The 13,847-nt window shown below is 48.9% G+C and overlaps 1 protein-coding gene across 1 annotated transcript; it reads right to left on the bottom strand.

Moving 5' to 3' along the window:
• Positions 1-2,124: 2,124 nt before the first annotated feature.
• On the bottom strand, positions 2,125-12,952 carry LOC129694239 (monocarboxylate transporter 13-like). Its single transcript, XM_055630952.1, has 4 exons — positions 12,735-12,952; positions 10,597-10,740; positions 5,551-6,315; positions 2,125-2,495 (listed from the first exon to the last, which is right to left on the bottom strand). The coding sequence occupies exons 1-4, from the start codon at positions 12,937-12,939 to the stop codon at positions 2,296-2,298; spliced, it is 1,314 nt and encodes a 437-aa protein (XP_055486927.1). The 5' UTR covers positions 12,940-12,952; the 3' UTR covers positions 2,125-2,295.
• Between the last annotated feature and the right edge of the window lie 895 nt (positions 12,953-13,847).

Here is a 13,847-nt window from a genome sequence, read left to right as displayed (position 1 = left end):
CAACTACCTTCTGTGGCGGAGAATTCCAGAGATTCACCACATATAAGATAGTTAAGTGTTTGGACACGCTAGAGGCAGGAAACATGTTTCCGATTTTGGGGGAGTCCAGAACCAGGGGCCACACACACACACACAGTTTAAGAATAAGGGGTAAGCCATTTAAAACGGAGACGAGGAAACTTTTTTTTCACAGAGAGTTGTGAGTCTGTGGAATTCTCTGCCTCAGAGGGCAGTGGAGGCCGGTTCTCTGGATACTTTCAAGAGAGCTATATAGGGCTCTTAAAAATAGCAGTCAGGGGATATGGGGAGAAGGCAGGAATGGGGTACTTCTAAACTCCAGAGTGTACAAGCCCACAGCCGCTCCACATTCTCTCAGCATATGACAGTCCCGCCATCCCGGGAATTAACCTTGTAAACCTACGCTGGGCTCCCTCAATAGCAAGAATGTCCTTCCTCAAATTAGGGGACCAAAACTGCACACAATACTCCAGGTGTGGTCTCACTAGGGCTCTGTACAACTGCAGAAGGACCTCTCTGCTCCTTACAACCATGGCTGATGTCCTTGTGACCAATAACCTGGGTTTTAATGTCTAGTCCATCATCAGCTTTGACCTTCCTTCCATCGAGGGGATCTATCGCAGTCGCTGCCTCAAAAAGGCCGGCAGTATCATCAAAGACCAACACACCATCCTGGCCACACACTCATCTCCCTGCTACCCTCAGGTAGAAGGTACAGGAGTCTGAAGACTGCAACGTCCAGGTTCAGGAATAGCTACTTCCCCACAGCCATCAGGCTATTAAACCTGGCAACAATCAAGCTCTGAACTGCAACTGACTATATTATTGCTGCACTATATCTGCTATTTATTGAACTATTTTCCTCTCCCCCTGTTATGTATTATGTTTTGTTGTGCTGCCACAAGTAAGAATTTCATTGCCCCATCCGGGTCATAGAAACAGCGCAAATAGGTGCAGGAAACAGAAACATAGAAATTAGGTGCAGGAGTAGAGGCCATTCGGCCCTTCGAGCCTGCACCGCCATTCAATATGATCATGGCTGATCATCCAACTCAGTATCCCGTACCTGCCGTCTCTCCATACCCCCTGATCCCCTTAGCCACAAGGGCCACATCTAACTCCCTCTTAAATATAGCCAATGAACTGGCCTCAACTACCCTCTGTGGCAGAGAGTTCCACAGATTCACCACTCTCTGTGTGAAAAAAGTTCTTCTCATCTCGGTTTTAAAGGATTTCCCCCTTATTCCTAAGCTGTGACCCCTTGTCCTGGACTTCCCTAACATCGGGGACAATCTTCCTGCATCTAGCCTGTCCAACCCCTTAAGAATTTTGTAAGTTTCTATAAGATCCCCTCTCAATCTCCTAAATTCTAGAGAGTATAAACCAAGTCTATCCAGTCTTTCTTCATAAGACAGTCCTGACATACCAGGAATCAGTCTGGTGAACCTTCTCTGTACTCCCTCTATGGCAATAATGTCCTTCCTCAGATTTGGAGACCAAAACTGTACGCAATACTCCAGGTGTGGTCTCACCAAGACCCTGTACAACTGCAGTAGAACCTCCCTGCTCCTATAATGAAATCCTTTTGCAATGAAAGCTAACATTCCATTCGCTTTCTTTACTGCCTGCTGCACCTGCATGCCTATAAAGGAGGAGGCCATTCGGCCCTTCGAGCCAGCACCGCCATTCATTGTGATCATGGCTGATCGTCCCCAATCAATAACCCGTGCCTGCCTTCTCCCCCATATCTTTCGACTCCACTAGCCCCTAGAGCTCTATCTAACTCTCTCTTAAACCCATCCAGTGACTTGGCCTCCACTGCCCTCTGTGGCAGGGAATTCCACAAATTCACACAACTCTCTGGGTGGAAAAGTTTTAAATCTGTGGAATTCTCTGCCACAGAAGGTAGTTGAGGCCACACAGTTCATTGGTTATATTTAAGAGGGAGTTAGATGTGGCTAAAGGGATCAGGGGGTATGGAGAGAAGGATACTGAGTTGGATGATCAGCCATGATCATATTGAACGGCGAATGGTGCAGGCTCGAAGGGCCGAATGGCCTCTACTCCTGCACCTATTGGCTATGTTTCTATTCTAATGACGTGACGATTTATTCTACACAGGAGGCGTAAATGAGGCACAAATCTCGGCCTAGTGGGACAGGCTCTTTAGAAGTTGTCCATCGTACGGTCCTATCTGGCGGCTGGCAATTTTCCCGCTGCTTTCCAGAATCGGTCAGTGTGGTTTCCAGCTGGTGTTGTTGTCCCCGAGGCGTGGGCTCAGCTCTGGTCGTTCTCTCGGGCATCGTGTCGCTCGCCGTGATGGCGGCTCGCCGTGGCGCCCGTCCTCTGCCCAGAGGCGGTCTCGCTGCGGGCGAAAAAGCCCGGGATGAGCAGGAGGACGAGAGACCCCACCAGGTTGAATCCTCCCGACACCATGAACGAGGTGTTGTAACTCCCAGTCCGGTCCTCCAGCAGTCCTGATGGTAGACAATAGACAATAGAGTAGTGTAGGAGTAGAGGCCATTCGGCCCTTCGAGCCAGCACCGCCATTCAATGTAATCATGGCTGATCATCCCCAATCAGCACCCCTCCCGTTCCTGCCTTCTCCCCACCTCACTCCGCTATCTTTAAGAGCCCTATCTAGCTCTCTCTTGAAAGCATCCAGAGAACCGGCCTCCACCGCCCTCTGAGGCAGAGAATTCCACAGACTCACAACTCACGACTCCGCTATCTTTAAGAGCCCTATCTAGCTCTCTCTTGAAAGCATCCAGAGAACCGGCCTCCACCACCCTCTGAGGCAGAGAATCCCACAGACTCACAACTCTCTGGGTGAAAAAGTGTTTCCTTATCTCTGTTCTAAATGGCCGACCCCCCCTTATTCTTAAACTGTGTGTGTGTGTGTGTGGCCCCCTGGTTCTGGACTCCCCCAACATCGGGAACATGTTTCCTGCCTCTAGTGTGTCCAATTCCTTAATAATCTCATATATGTTTCAATGAGATGCCCTCTCATCCTTCTAAACTCCACAGAGTGTACAAGCCCACAGCCGCTCCACATTCTCTCAGCATATGACAGTCCCGCCATCCCGGGAATTAACCTGGTGAACCTACGCTGGGCTCCCTCAATAGCAAGAATGTCCTTCCTCAAATTAGGGGACCAAAACTGCACACAATACTCCAGGTGTGGTCTCACTAGGGCCCTGTACAACTGCAGAAGGACCTCTTTGCTCCTATACTCGACTCCTCTTGTTATGAAGGCCAACAGGCCAAAACTGCACACAATACTCCAGGTGTGGTCTCACTAGGGCCCTGTACAACTGCAGAAGGACCTCTTTGCTCCTATACTCAATTCCTTTTGTTATGAAGGCCAACAGGCCAAAACTGCACACAATACTCCAGGTGTGGTCTCACCAGTGTCCTGTACAACTGCAGAAGGACCTCTTTGCTCCTGTACTCGACTCCTCTTGTTATGAAGGCCAAAAGGCCAAAACTGCACACAATACTCCAGGTGTGGTCTCACTAGGGCCCTGAACAACTGCAGAAGGACCTCTTTGCTCCTATACTCGACTCCTCTTGTTATGAAGGCCAACAGGCCAAAACTGCACACAATACTCCAGGTGTGGTCTCACTAGGGCCTTGAGCAACTGGTGAGTCTACGCTGATGGGGCTTCGAGTCATTCACTGATATTCACTGCTTCCATACATCCACCTCCAGCCCCCGAACCACCTTGGCATCCCCTGGTGGTCTAGTGGTTAGAATTCTGCGCTCTGATCTGGGTTCAATTCTCAGTCAGGGAAAACGCCAGCTAAAGAGACCTGGGTTCGATCCCGACTACGGGCGCTGTTTATACGGAGTTTGCACGTTCTCCCCGTGACCTGCGTGGGTTTTTCTCCGAGATCTTCGGTTTCCTCCCACACTCCAAAAACGTACAGGCTTGGAGTAAATTTAAACATAGTCACTAGTGGGTGTGGGATAGTGTTAGTAACATAGAAACATAGACAATAGGTGCAGGAGTAGAGGCCATTCGGCCCTTCGAGCCTGCACTATTCGCCATTCAATATGATCATGGCTGATCATCCAACACAGTATCCCATCCCTGCCTTCTCTCCATACCCCCTGATCCCTTTAGCCACATCTAACTCCCTCTTAAATATAGCCAACGAACTGTGTGGCCTCAACTACCTTTTGTGGCAGAGAATTCCACAGATTCACCACGCTCTGTGTGTGACAAAAAAATTTTGTACGTTTCTATAAGATCCCCCCTCAATCTTCTAAATTCTAGCGAGTACAAGCCGAGTCTATCCAGTCTTTCTTCATATGAAAGTCCTGACATCCCAGGAATCAGTCTGGTGAACCTTCTCTGTACTCCCTCTATGGCAAGAATGTCCTTCCTCAGATTAGGAGACCAAAACTGTACGCAATACTCCAGGTGTGGTCTCACAAAGACCCTGTACAACTGCAGTAGAACCTCCCTGCTCCTATACTCAAATCCTCTATGGCAAGAATGTCCTTCCTCAGATTAGGAGACCAAAACTGTACGCAATACTCCAGGTGTGGTCTCACCAAGACCCTGTACAACTGCAGTAGAACCTCCCTGCTCCTATACTCAAATCCTCTATGGCAAGAATGTCCTTCCTCAGATTAGGAGACCAAAACTGTACACAATACTCCAGGTGTGGTCTCACCAAGACCCTGTACAAAACTGCAGTAGAACCTCCCTGCTCCTATACTCAAATCCTCCATGGCAAGAATGTCTTTCCTCAGATTAGGAGACCAAAACTGTACGCAATACTCCAGGTGTGGTCTCACCAAGACCCTGTACAACTGCAGTAGAACCTCCCTGCTCCTAGACTCAAATCCTCTATGGCAAGAATGTCCTTCCTCAGATTAGGAGACCAAAACTGTACGCAATACTCCAGGTGTGGTCTCACCAAGACCCTGTACAACTGCAGTAGAACCTCCCTGCTCCTATACTCAAATCCTCTATGGCAAGAATGTCCTTCCTCAGATTAGGAGACCAAAACTGTACGCAATACTCCAGGTGTGGTCTCACCAAGACCCTGTGTGTGTGGCCCCTGGTTCTGGACTTCCCCAACATCGGGAACAATCTGGAGAAATTCAGCGGGTGCAGCAGCATCTATGGAGCGAAGGAAATAGGCAACGTTTCGGGCCGAAACCCTTAAGAAGGGTTTCGGCCCGAAACGTTGCCTATTTCCTTCGCTCCATAGATGCTGCTGCACCCGCTGAGTTTCTCCAGCTTTTTGTGTAACCTTCGATTCTCCAGCATCTGCAGTTCCCTCTTAAACATCGGGAACAATCTTCCTGCATCTAGCCTGTCCAACCCCTTAGTGTGCGGGGATCGCTGGACGGCACGGACTCGGTGGGCTGAAGGGCCTGTTATCTCTAAACTATTCACTCTAGAAGTGCTTTTGGAAGCAAAAAGCTGGGGTAACTCAGCAGGGTCGGGCAGAATCTCCAAACAAAACCGTTTGCCAGCAGCGGTGAATTACCCCTGGAGAAATTAAATTAATTACCTGACAGGGGGGGTCCAAGGAGCCCACCGACACTGAGTAGCATCAGGAAGAGGCCAGTGGCGTTGAGAATCCGACCGACACCCACGATATCTGGGAGAGTGGAGAAGAAGAGAGGGGAGAGGCCTCCAGCACATAGGCCGTAAAAGAGGCCTGCCACCATTAGAGTCGGGAAGGTTCGGCCTAACGGCAGGAGGAAGAGACTGATCCCACTGAGGACACTCCAGAGGAATAGTAAGTGGATGGAACGGACCAGTTTCAGATCGGAGAGCCAGCCTGAAAACATGCGAGCAATAGTGTCGGGGATACAGGTGAGAGACAGAAGCAAGGCCGCCTGGTAGTCGGTGAAGCCTAGATTCTTGCCGTGGGCCACCAGGTGTACGTAGGGCACAAAATAGCCCGTGGTCATCAGGGTTAACGCAAGGGTGTACACCACAAAGCCTCGCTGCCGGAGTAGGCCCAAATCCAAGGCCTTCGTCACTTTCTCCCAGCAGCCTGAGGCCTCGCTCGCCACGGGGAGGTCCCCCAGCAGGCGGATGGGCCTGAGCAGGGCCGCACACACGCACAGGTTCAGCAAGATGGCCGACACGACCTGGAGGGCCCCGCGCCACGTGTAGGCGTCGATCAGGAGGCGGAAGAGCGGGGAGAAGAAGAACGAGGCGATTCCCACTCCGGTGAACGCCAAGCCGGTGGCCAACGCTCGCCGCTTGTCGAAGTATCTGGAGACCATCGCCATAGTCGGGGTGAAAACCAATGCCCAACCCAGACCTGGGGAACAAAACAAGGGTCGCTGAAACCCGCTTGGACAAATAATCTGTGATTTATTTTCATAACTCTCTACTCAAACTAATTTTAGACAATGGACAATAGGCCATTCGGCCCTTTGAGCCAGCACCGCCATTCATTGTGATCATGGCTGATCATCCCCAATCAATGACCCGTTTGAAGAAAAATTGGATAGTTATATGGATGGGAAGGGAATGGAGGGTTATGGTCTGAGCGCAGGTATATGGGACTAGGGGAGATTATGTGTTCGGCACGGACTAGAAGGGTCGAGATGGCCTGTTTCCGTGCTGTAATTGTTATATGGTTATATGGTTTCGGCCCGAAACGTTGCCTATTTCCTTCGCTCCATAGATGCTGTTGCACCCGCTGAGTTTCTCCAGCACTTTTGTGTACCTTCCCCAATCAATAACCCCGTGCCTGCCTTCTCCCCATATCCCTTGACTCCACTAGCCCCTAGAGCTCTATCTAACTCTCTCTTAAATCCATCTAAATGACTTGGCCTCCACTGCCCTCTGTGGCAGGGAATTCCACAAATTCACACAACTCTCTGGGTGAAAAAGTTTTCTCACCTCAGTCTTAAATGACCTCCCCTTTATTCTAAGACTGTGTGTGTGGCCCCTGGTTCTGGACTCGCCCAACATTGGGAACATTTTTCCTGCATCTAGCTTGTCCAGTCCTTTTATACGTTTCTATAAGAAATTTCCCCCTCATCCTTCTAAACTCCAGTGAATACAAGCCCAGTCTTTCCAATCATATGATGAAGGACATTATTGCCATAGAGGGAGTGCAGAGAAGGTTCACCAGACTGATTCCTGGGATGTCAGGACTGTCTTATGAAGAAAGACTGGATAGACTTGGTTTATACTCTCTAGAATTTAGGAGATTGAGAGGGGATCTTATAGAAACTTACAAAATTCTTAAGGGGTTGGACAGGCTAAATGCAGGAAGATTGTTCCCGATGTTAGGGAAGTCCAGGACAAGGGGTCACAGCTTAAGGATAAGGGGGAAATCCTTTAAAACCGAGATGAGAAGAACTTTTTTCACACAGAGAGTTGTGAATCTCTGGAACTCTCTGCCACAGAGGGTAGTTGAGGCCACAGTTCATTGGCTATATTTAAGAGGGAGTTAGATGTGGCCCTTGTGGCTAAGGGGATCAGGGGGTATGGAGAGAAGGCAGGTACGGGATACTGAGTTGGATGATCAGCCATGATCATATTGAATGACGGTGCAGGCTTGAAGGGCCGAATGGCCTCTACTCCTGCACCTAATTTCTATGTTTCTATGTTTCAATGACAGTCCCGCCATCCCGGGGATTAACCTTGTAAACCTACGCTGGGCTCCCTCAATTGCAAGGATGTCCTTCCCCAAATTAGGAGACCAAAACTGCACACAATACTCCAGATGTGGTCTCACCAGGGTTCTGTACAACTGCAGAAGGACCTCTTTACTCCTATACTCAAATCCTCTCGTATGAAGGCCAACATGCCATTGGCTTTCTTCACTGCCTGCTGTACCTGCATGCTTACTTTCAGTGACTGGTGTACCCAGGTCTCGTTGCACCTCCCCTTTTCCTAATCTGACACCATTGAGATAATAATCTGCCTGCCTGTTCTTGCCACCAAAGTGGATAACCTCACATTTATCCACATTAAACTGCATCTGCCACGCATCTGCCCACTCACCCAAACCATCCAAGATCGCCTTGCAGCCTCATAGCATCCTCCTCACAGTTCACACTGCCACCCAGCTTTGTGTCATCTGCAAATTTGCTAATGTTACTTTTAATTCCATCATCTAAGTCTTTAATATATATTGTAAATAGCTGCGGTCCCAGCACCGAGCCTAGCGGCACTCCACTCACCACTGCCTGCCATTCTGAAAGGGACCTGTTAATCCCTACTGTTTGTTTCCTGTCTGCCAACCAATTCCCTATCCATGTCAACACCCTACCCCCAATACCATGTGGTCTACTGGCAAGGTGACTTGGATAGGCTGCAAGGTGACTTGGATAGACTGGGTGAGTGGGCAAATGTTTGGCAGATGCAGTATAATGTGGATAAATGTGAGGTTATCCATTTTGGTGGCAAAAAAAAGTAAACCGGGAAAAGCAGACTATTATCTAAATGGTGGCCGATTGGGAAAGGGGGAGATGCAGCGAGACCTGGGTGTCATGGTACACCAGTCATTGAAGGTAGGCATGCAGGTGCAGCAGGCAGTAAAGAAAGCGAATGGTATGTTAGCTTTCATTGCAAAAGGATTTGAGTATAGGAGCAGGGAGGTTCTACTGCAGTTGTACAGGGTCTTGGTGAGACCACACCTGGAGTATTGCGTACAGTTTTTGGTCTCCAAAATCTGAGGAAGGACATTAGTGCCATAGAGCGAGTGCAGAGACGGTTCACCAGACTGATTCCTGGGATGGCAGGACTGTCTTATGAAGAAAGACTGGATAGACTTGGTTTATACTCTCTAGAATTTAGGAGATTGAGAGGGGATCTTATAGAAACTTACAAAAATTCTTAAGGGGTTGGACAGGCTAGATGCAGGAAGATTGTTCCCGATGTTAGGGAAGTCCAGGACAAGGGGTCACAGCTTAAGGATAAGGGGGAAATCCTTTAAAACCGAGATGAGAAGAAACTGTTTTTTCACACACAGAGAGTGGTGAATCTGTGGAACTCTCTGCCACAGAGGGTAGTTGAGGCCACACAGTTCATTGGCTATATTTAAGAGGGAGTTAGATGTGGCCCTTGTGGCTAAGGGAATCAGGGGGTATGGAGAGAAGGCAGGGATGGGATACTGAATTGGATGATCAGCCATGATCATATTGAATAGCGGTGCAGGCTCGAAGGGCCGAATGGCCTACTCCTGCACTGAATTTCTATGTTTCTATGTTTCTATGTCTAAATTTGTCCGCTAATCTCCTGTGTGGGACCTTATCAAATGCTTTCTGAAAGTCTAGATACATTACATCCACTGGCTCTCCCTTGTCCAATTTCCCAGTTACATGCTCAAAAAATCCCAGAAGAATGCTGTTCATCGATTACAGCTCAGCATTCAACACCATTATACCATCAAAACTGATCACCAAACTCGGTAAATTGGGCATCGACCCCTCCCTCTGCAACTGGATACTGGACTTTCTAACCAACAGACCCCACAGTCTGTGAGGTTAGACAAGCACACCTCTTCAACCCTCACCCTGAACACCGGCGTTCCTCACGGCTGTGTGCTGAGCCCCCTCCTCTACTCCCTCTTCACCTATGACTGCACACCTGTACATGGTACTAACACCATCATCAAGTATGCAGATGATACAACGGTGATTGGCCTCATCAGCAACAACGATGAGCTGGCCTACAGGGAGGAGGTCCAGCACTTAGCAGCATGGTGCGCTGACAACAACCTGGCCCTTAACTCCAAGAAGACCAAGGAGCTCATTGTAGACTTCAGGAAGTCCAGAGGCGGCACGCACACCCCCATCCACATTAACGGGACGGAGGTGGAACGTGTTTCTAGCTTCAGGTTCCTGGGAGTCAACATCTCCGATGATCTCTCTTGGACCCACAATACCTCTACTCTGATCAAGAAGGCTCACCAGCGTCTCTTCTTCCTGAGGAGACTGAAGAAGGTCCATCTGTCTCCTCAGATCCTGGTGAACTCCTACCGCTGCACCATCGAGAGCATCCTTACCAACTGCATCACAGTATGGTATGGCAACTGCTCTGTCTCCGACCGGAAGGCATTGCAGAGGGTGGTGAAAATTGCCCAACGCATCACCGGTTCCTCGCTCCCCTCCATTGAGTCTGTCCAAAGCAAGCGTTGTCTGCGGAGGGCGCTCAGCATCGCCAAGGACTGCTCTCACCCCAACCATGGACTGTTTACCCTCCTACCATCCGGGAGGCGCTACAGGTCTCTCCGTTGCCGAACCAGCAGGTCGAGGAACAGCTTCTTTCCGGCGGCTGTCACTCTACTCAACAACGTACCTCGGTGACTGCCAATCACCACCCCCCCCCCCCGGACACTTATTATTATTTATTCAAATCATGTGGTATGTCGCTCTTCCAGGGAGATGCTAAATGCATTTCGTTGTCTCTGTACTGTACACTGACAATGACAATTAAAATTGAATCTGAATCTGAATCTGAATCTTGGATAAGATTTTCCCCTTCGTAAATCCATGCTGACTTGGGCCGATCCTGTTACTGCTGTCCAAATGCACCATTATTGCTTCATTTAATAATTCAGGTGAATTCCAAGAAAGCTGACCTGTCAGAAGTCCGATAGAGAGGTACAAGTGTAGAAGACTTTGTCCGAAAGAGGCCACAAACATCCCAAGGGAGGCTAAAACTCCTCCGACCATGACAACCGGCCGGGCTCCGTAACGCTTCCCGAATGCACTGCCCATTGGACCTGGTAACATAGAAACATCGAAACATAGAAACATAGACAATAGGTGCAGGAGTAGAGGCCATTCGGCCCTTCGAGCCTGCACCATTCGCCATTCAATATGATCATGGCTGATCATCCAACTCAATATCCCATCCCTGCCTTCTCTCCATACCCCCTGATTCCTTTAGCCACAAGGGCAACATCTAACTCCCTCTCATAGAAACATAGAAACATAGACAATAGGTGCAGGAGTAGAGGCCATTCGGCCCTTCGAGCCTGCACCATTCGCCATTCAATATGATCATGGCTGATCATCCAACTCAGTATCCCATCCCTGCCTTCTCTCCATACCCCCTGATCCCTTTAGCCACAAGGGCAACATCTAACTCCCTCTCATAGAAACATAGAAACATAGAAATTAGGTGCAGGAGTAGGCCATTCGGCCCTTCGTGCCTGCACCATTCGCCATTCAATATGATCATGGCTGATCATCCAACTCAGTATCCCATCCCTGCCTTCTCTCCATACCCCCTGATCCCCTTAGCCACAAGGGCCACATCTAACTCCCTCTTAAATATATCCAATGAACTGGCCTCAACTACCCTCTGTGGCAGAGAGTTCCAGAGATTCACCACTCTCTGTGTGAAAAAAGTTCTTCTCATCTCGGTTTTAAAGGATTTCCCCCTTATCCTTAAGCTGTGACCCCTTGTCCTGGACTTCCCCAACATCGGGAACAATCTTCCTGCATCTCTGAGCTGCTCCACCCATACGCTCTTGCCCGGTCCCTCAGGTCAGCTGGTCAGCTGCTCCTGGAGGTACCGAGGTCTAGCCAGAGGCTCAGAGGGGATAGAGCCTTCTCTGTTGCTGCTCCGGCACTCTGGAACACCCTGCCGTTGCACATCAGACAGGCCCCCTCACTGTTCATCTTCAAATCCAGTGTTAAAACACATTTGTACCCCCTGGCTTTTGACCATGCCTGAGGCTTTGCTTCTGTTTGTGGTCTTTTTGATGTTTCTTTATTTTGCATGTCTTTTCCCACTATTTCTTTTGATTGTTATTTTTGGTGTGTATTAACTTTTTTGTCAATGATTAGTGATGTACAGCACTTTGTTGCAGCTATGTTTGTTTTTAAAGTGCTCTATAAATGAAATTATTATTATTATTAAATATAGCCAATGAACTGTGTGGCCTCAACTCCCTTCTGTGGCAGAGAATTCCACAGATTCACCACTCTCTGTGTGTGAAAAAAAAATGTTTTTCTCATCTCGGTCCTAAAAGACTTCCCCCCTTATCCTTAAACTGTGTGACCCCTTGTTCTGGACTTCCCCAACATCGGGAACAATCTTCCTGCATCTAGCCCGTCCAACCCCTTAAGAATTTTGTAAGTTTCTATAAGATCCTCCCCTCAGTCTTCTAAATTCTAGCGAGTACGAGCCGAGTCTACCCAGTCTTTCTTCATATGAAAGTCCTGACATCCCAGGAATCAGTCTGGTGAACCTTCTCTGTACTCCCTCTATGGCAAGAATGTCTTTCCTCAGATTAGGAGACCAAAACTGTACGCAATACTCCAGGTGTGGTCTCACCAAGACCCTGTACAACTGCAGTAGAACCTCCCTGCTCCTATACTCAAATCCTCTATGGCAAGAATGTCTTTCCTCAGATTAGGAGACCAAAACTGTACGCAATACTCCAGGTGTGGTCTCACCAAGACCCTGTACAACTGCAGTAGAACCTCCCTGCTCCTAGACTCAAATCCTTTTGCTATGAATGCTAACAGACTAAATTCTAGCGAGTACAAGCCGAGTCTATCCAGTGTTTCTTCATATGAAAGTCCTGGCACCCCAGGGATCAGTCTGGTCTGGAGACCTCTCAGGACCTCTGACGGGTGGCCGGCAGTGGCCTGTAAAGGTGCGCGTAGGTGGGACGGGGCAGCGAATCTACCGCTGCGCCACCGCGACTCTTCGAGGTAAATAGCGCGGACGAACGGCGCGGTGAAAGGAGACGACGGGACTAACTTGCGAGCTGCTGCGTTGCCATGGCGATGGAGATGACCCAGGAAACTCGGCTAGACGTCTCCTGGAAGTGTCTGGTTAAGTCGACGAAGAACACACTAAATGATCGGGCAACGCCAACCAGGAGGCAGTTGTTGATAAAGCCAGCGAGTACCACCATCCATCCCCAACCCCCATCAGGCATCTCCCTGGACACACACTGGCTCATCCTGGGTCCAGGCAAGAACTGCAGGGGCAACAAAACATTGGGGGTAAGATCCACTCGGTTTTGACTGTACTATGTTTAACATAGAAACATAGAAATTAGGTGCAGGAGTAGAGGCCATTCGGCCCTTCGAGCCTGCACCATTCGCCATTCAATATGATCATGGCTGATCATCCAACTCAGTATCCCGTACCTGCCTTCTCTCCATACCCCCTGATCCCCTTAGCCACAAGGGCCACATCTAACTCCCTCTTAAATATAGCCAATGAACTGTGGCCTCAACTACCCTCTGTGGCAGAGAGTTCCAGAGATTCACCACTCTCTGTGTGAAAAAAGTTCTCCTCATCTCGGTTTTAAAGGATTTCCCCCTTATCCTTAAGCTGTGACCCCTTGTCCTGGACTTCCCCAAACATCGGGAACAATCTTCCTACATCTAGCCTGTCCAACCCCTTAAGAATTTTGTAAGTTTCTATAAGATCCCCTCTCAATCTCCTAAATTCTAGAGAGTATAAACCAAGTCTATCCAGTCTTTCTTCATAAGACAGTCCTGACATCCCAGGAATCAGTTTGGTGAACCTTCTCTGCACTCCCTCTATGGCAATAATGTCCTTCCTCAGATTTGGAGACCAAAACTGTACGCAATACTCCAGGTATGGTCTCACCAAGACCCTGTACAACTGCAGTAGAACCTCCCTGCTCCTATATAAAATCCTTTTGCAATGAAAGCTAACATACCATTCGCTTTATTTACTGCCTGCTGCACCTGCATGCCTACCTTCAATGACTGGTGTACCATGACACCCAGGTCTCGCTGCATCTCCCCCTTTCCCAATCGGCCACCATTTAGATAATAGTCTGCTTTCCCGTTTTTGCCACCTAAATGGATAACCTCACATTGATCATGGCTGATA

Source organism: Leucoraja erinacea, unplaced genomic scaffold (genome assembly GCF_028641065.1).
Source record: "Leucoraja erinacea ecotype New England unplaced genomic scaffold, Leri_hhj_1 Leri_58S, whole genome shotgun sequence".
Lineage (NCBI taxonomy): Eukaryota > Metazoa > Chordata > Chondrichthyes > Rajiformes > Rajidae > Leucoraja > Leucoraja erinaceus.
The sequence above is the reverse complement of the archived record's forward strand: the minus strand, read 5'-3'. Positions and strand labels throughout refer to the sequence as shown.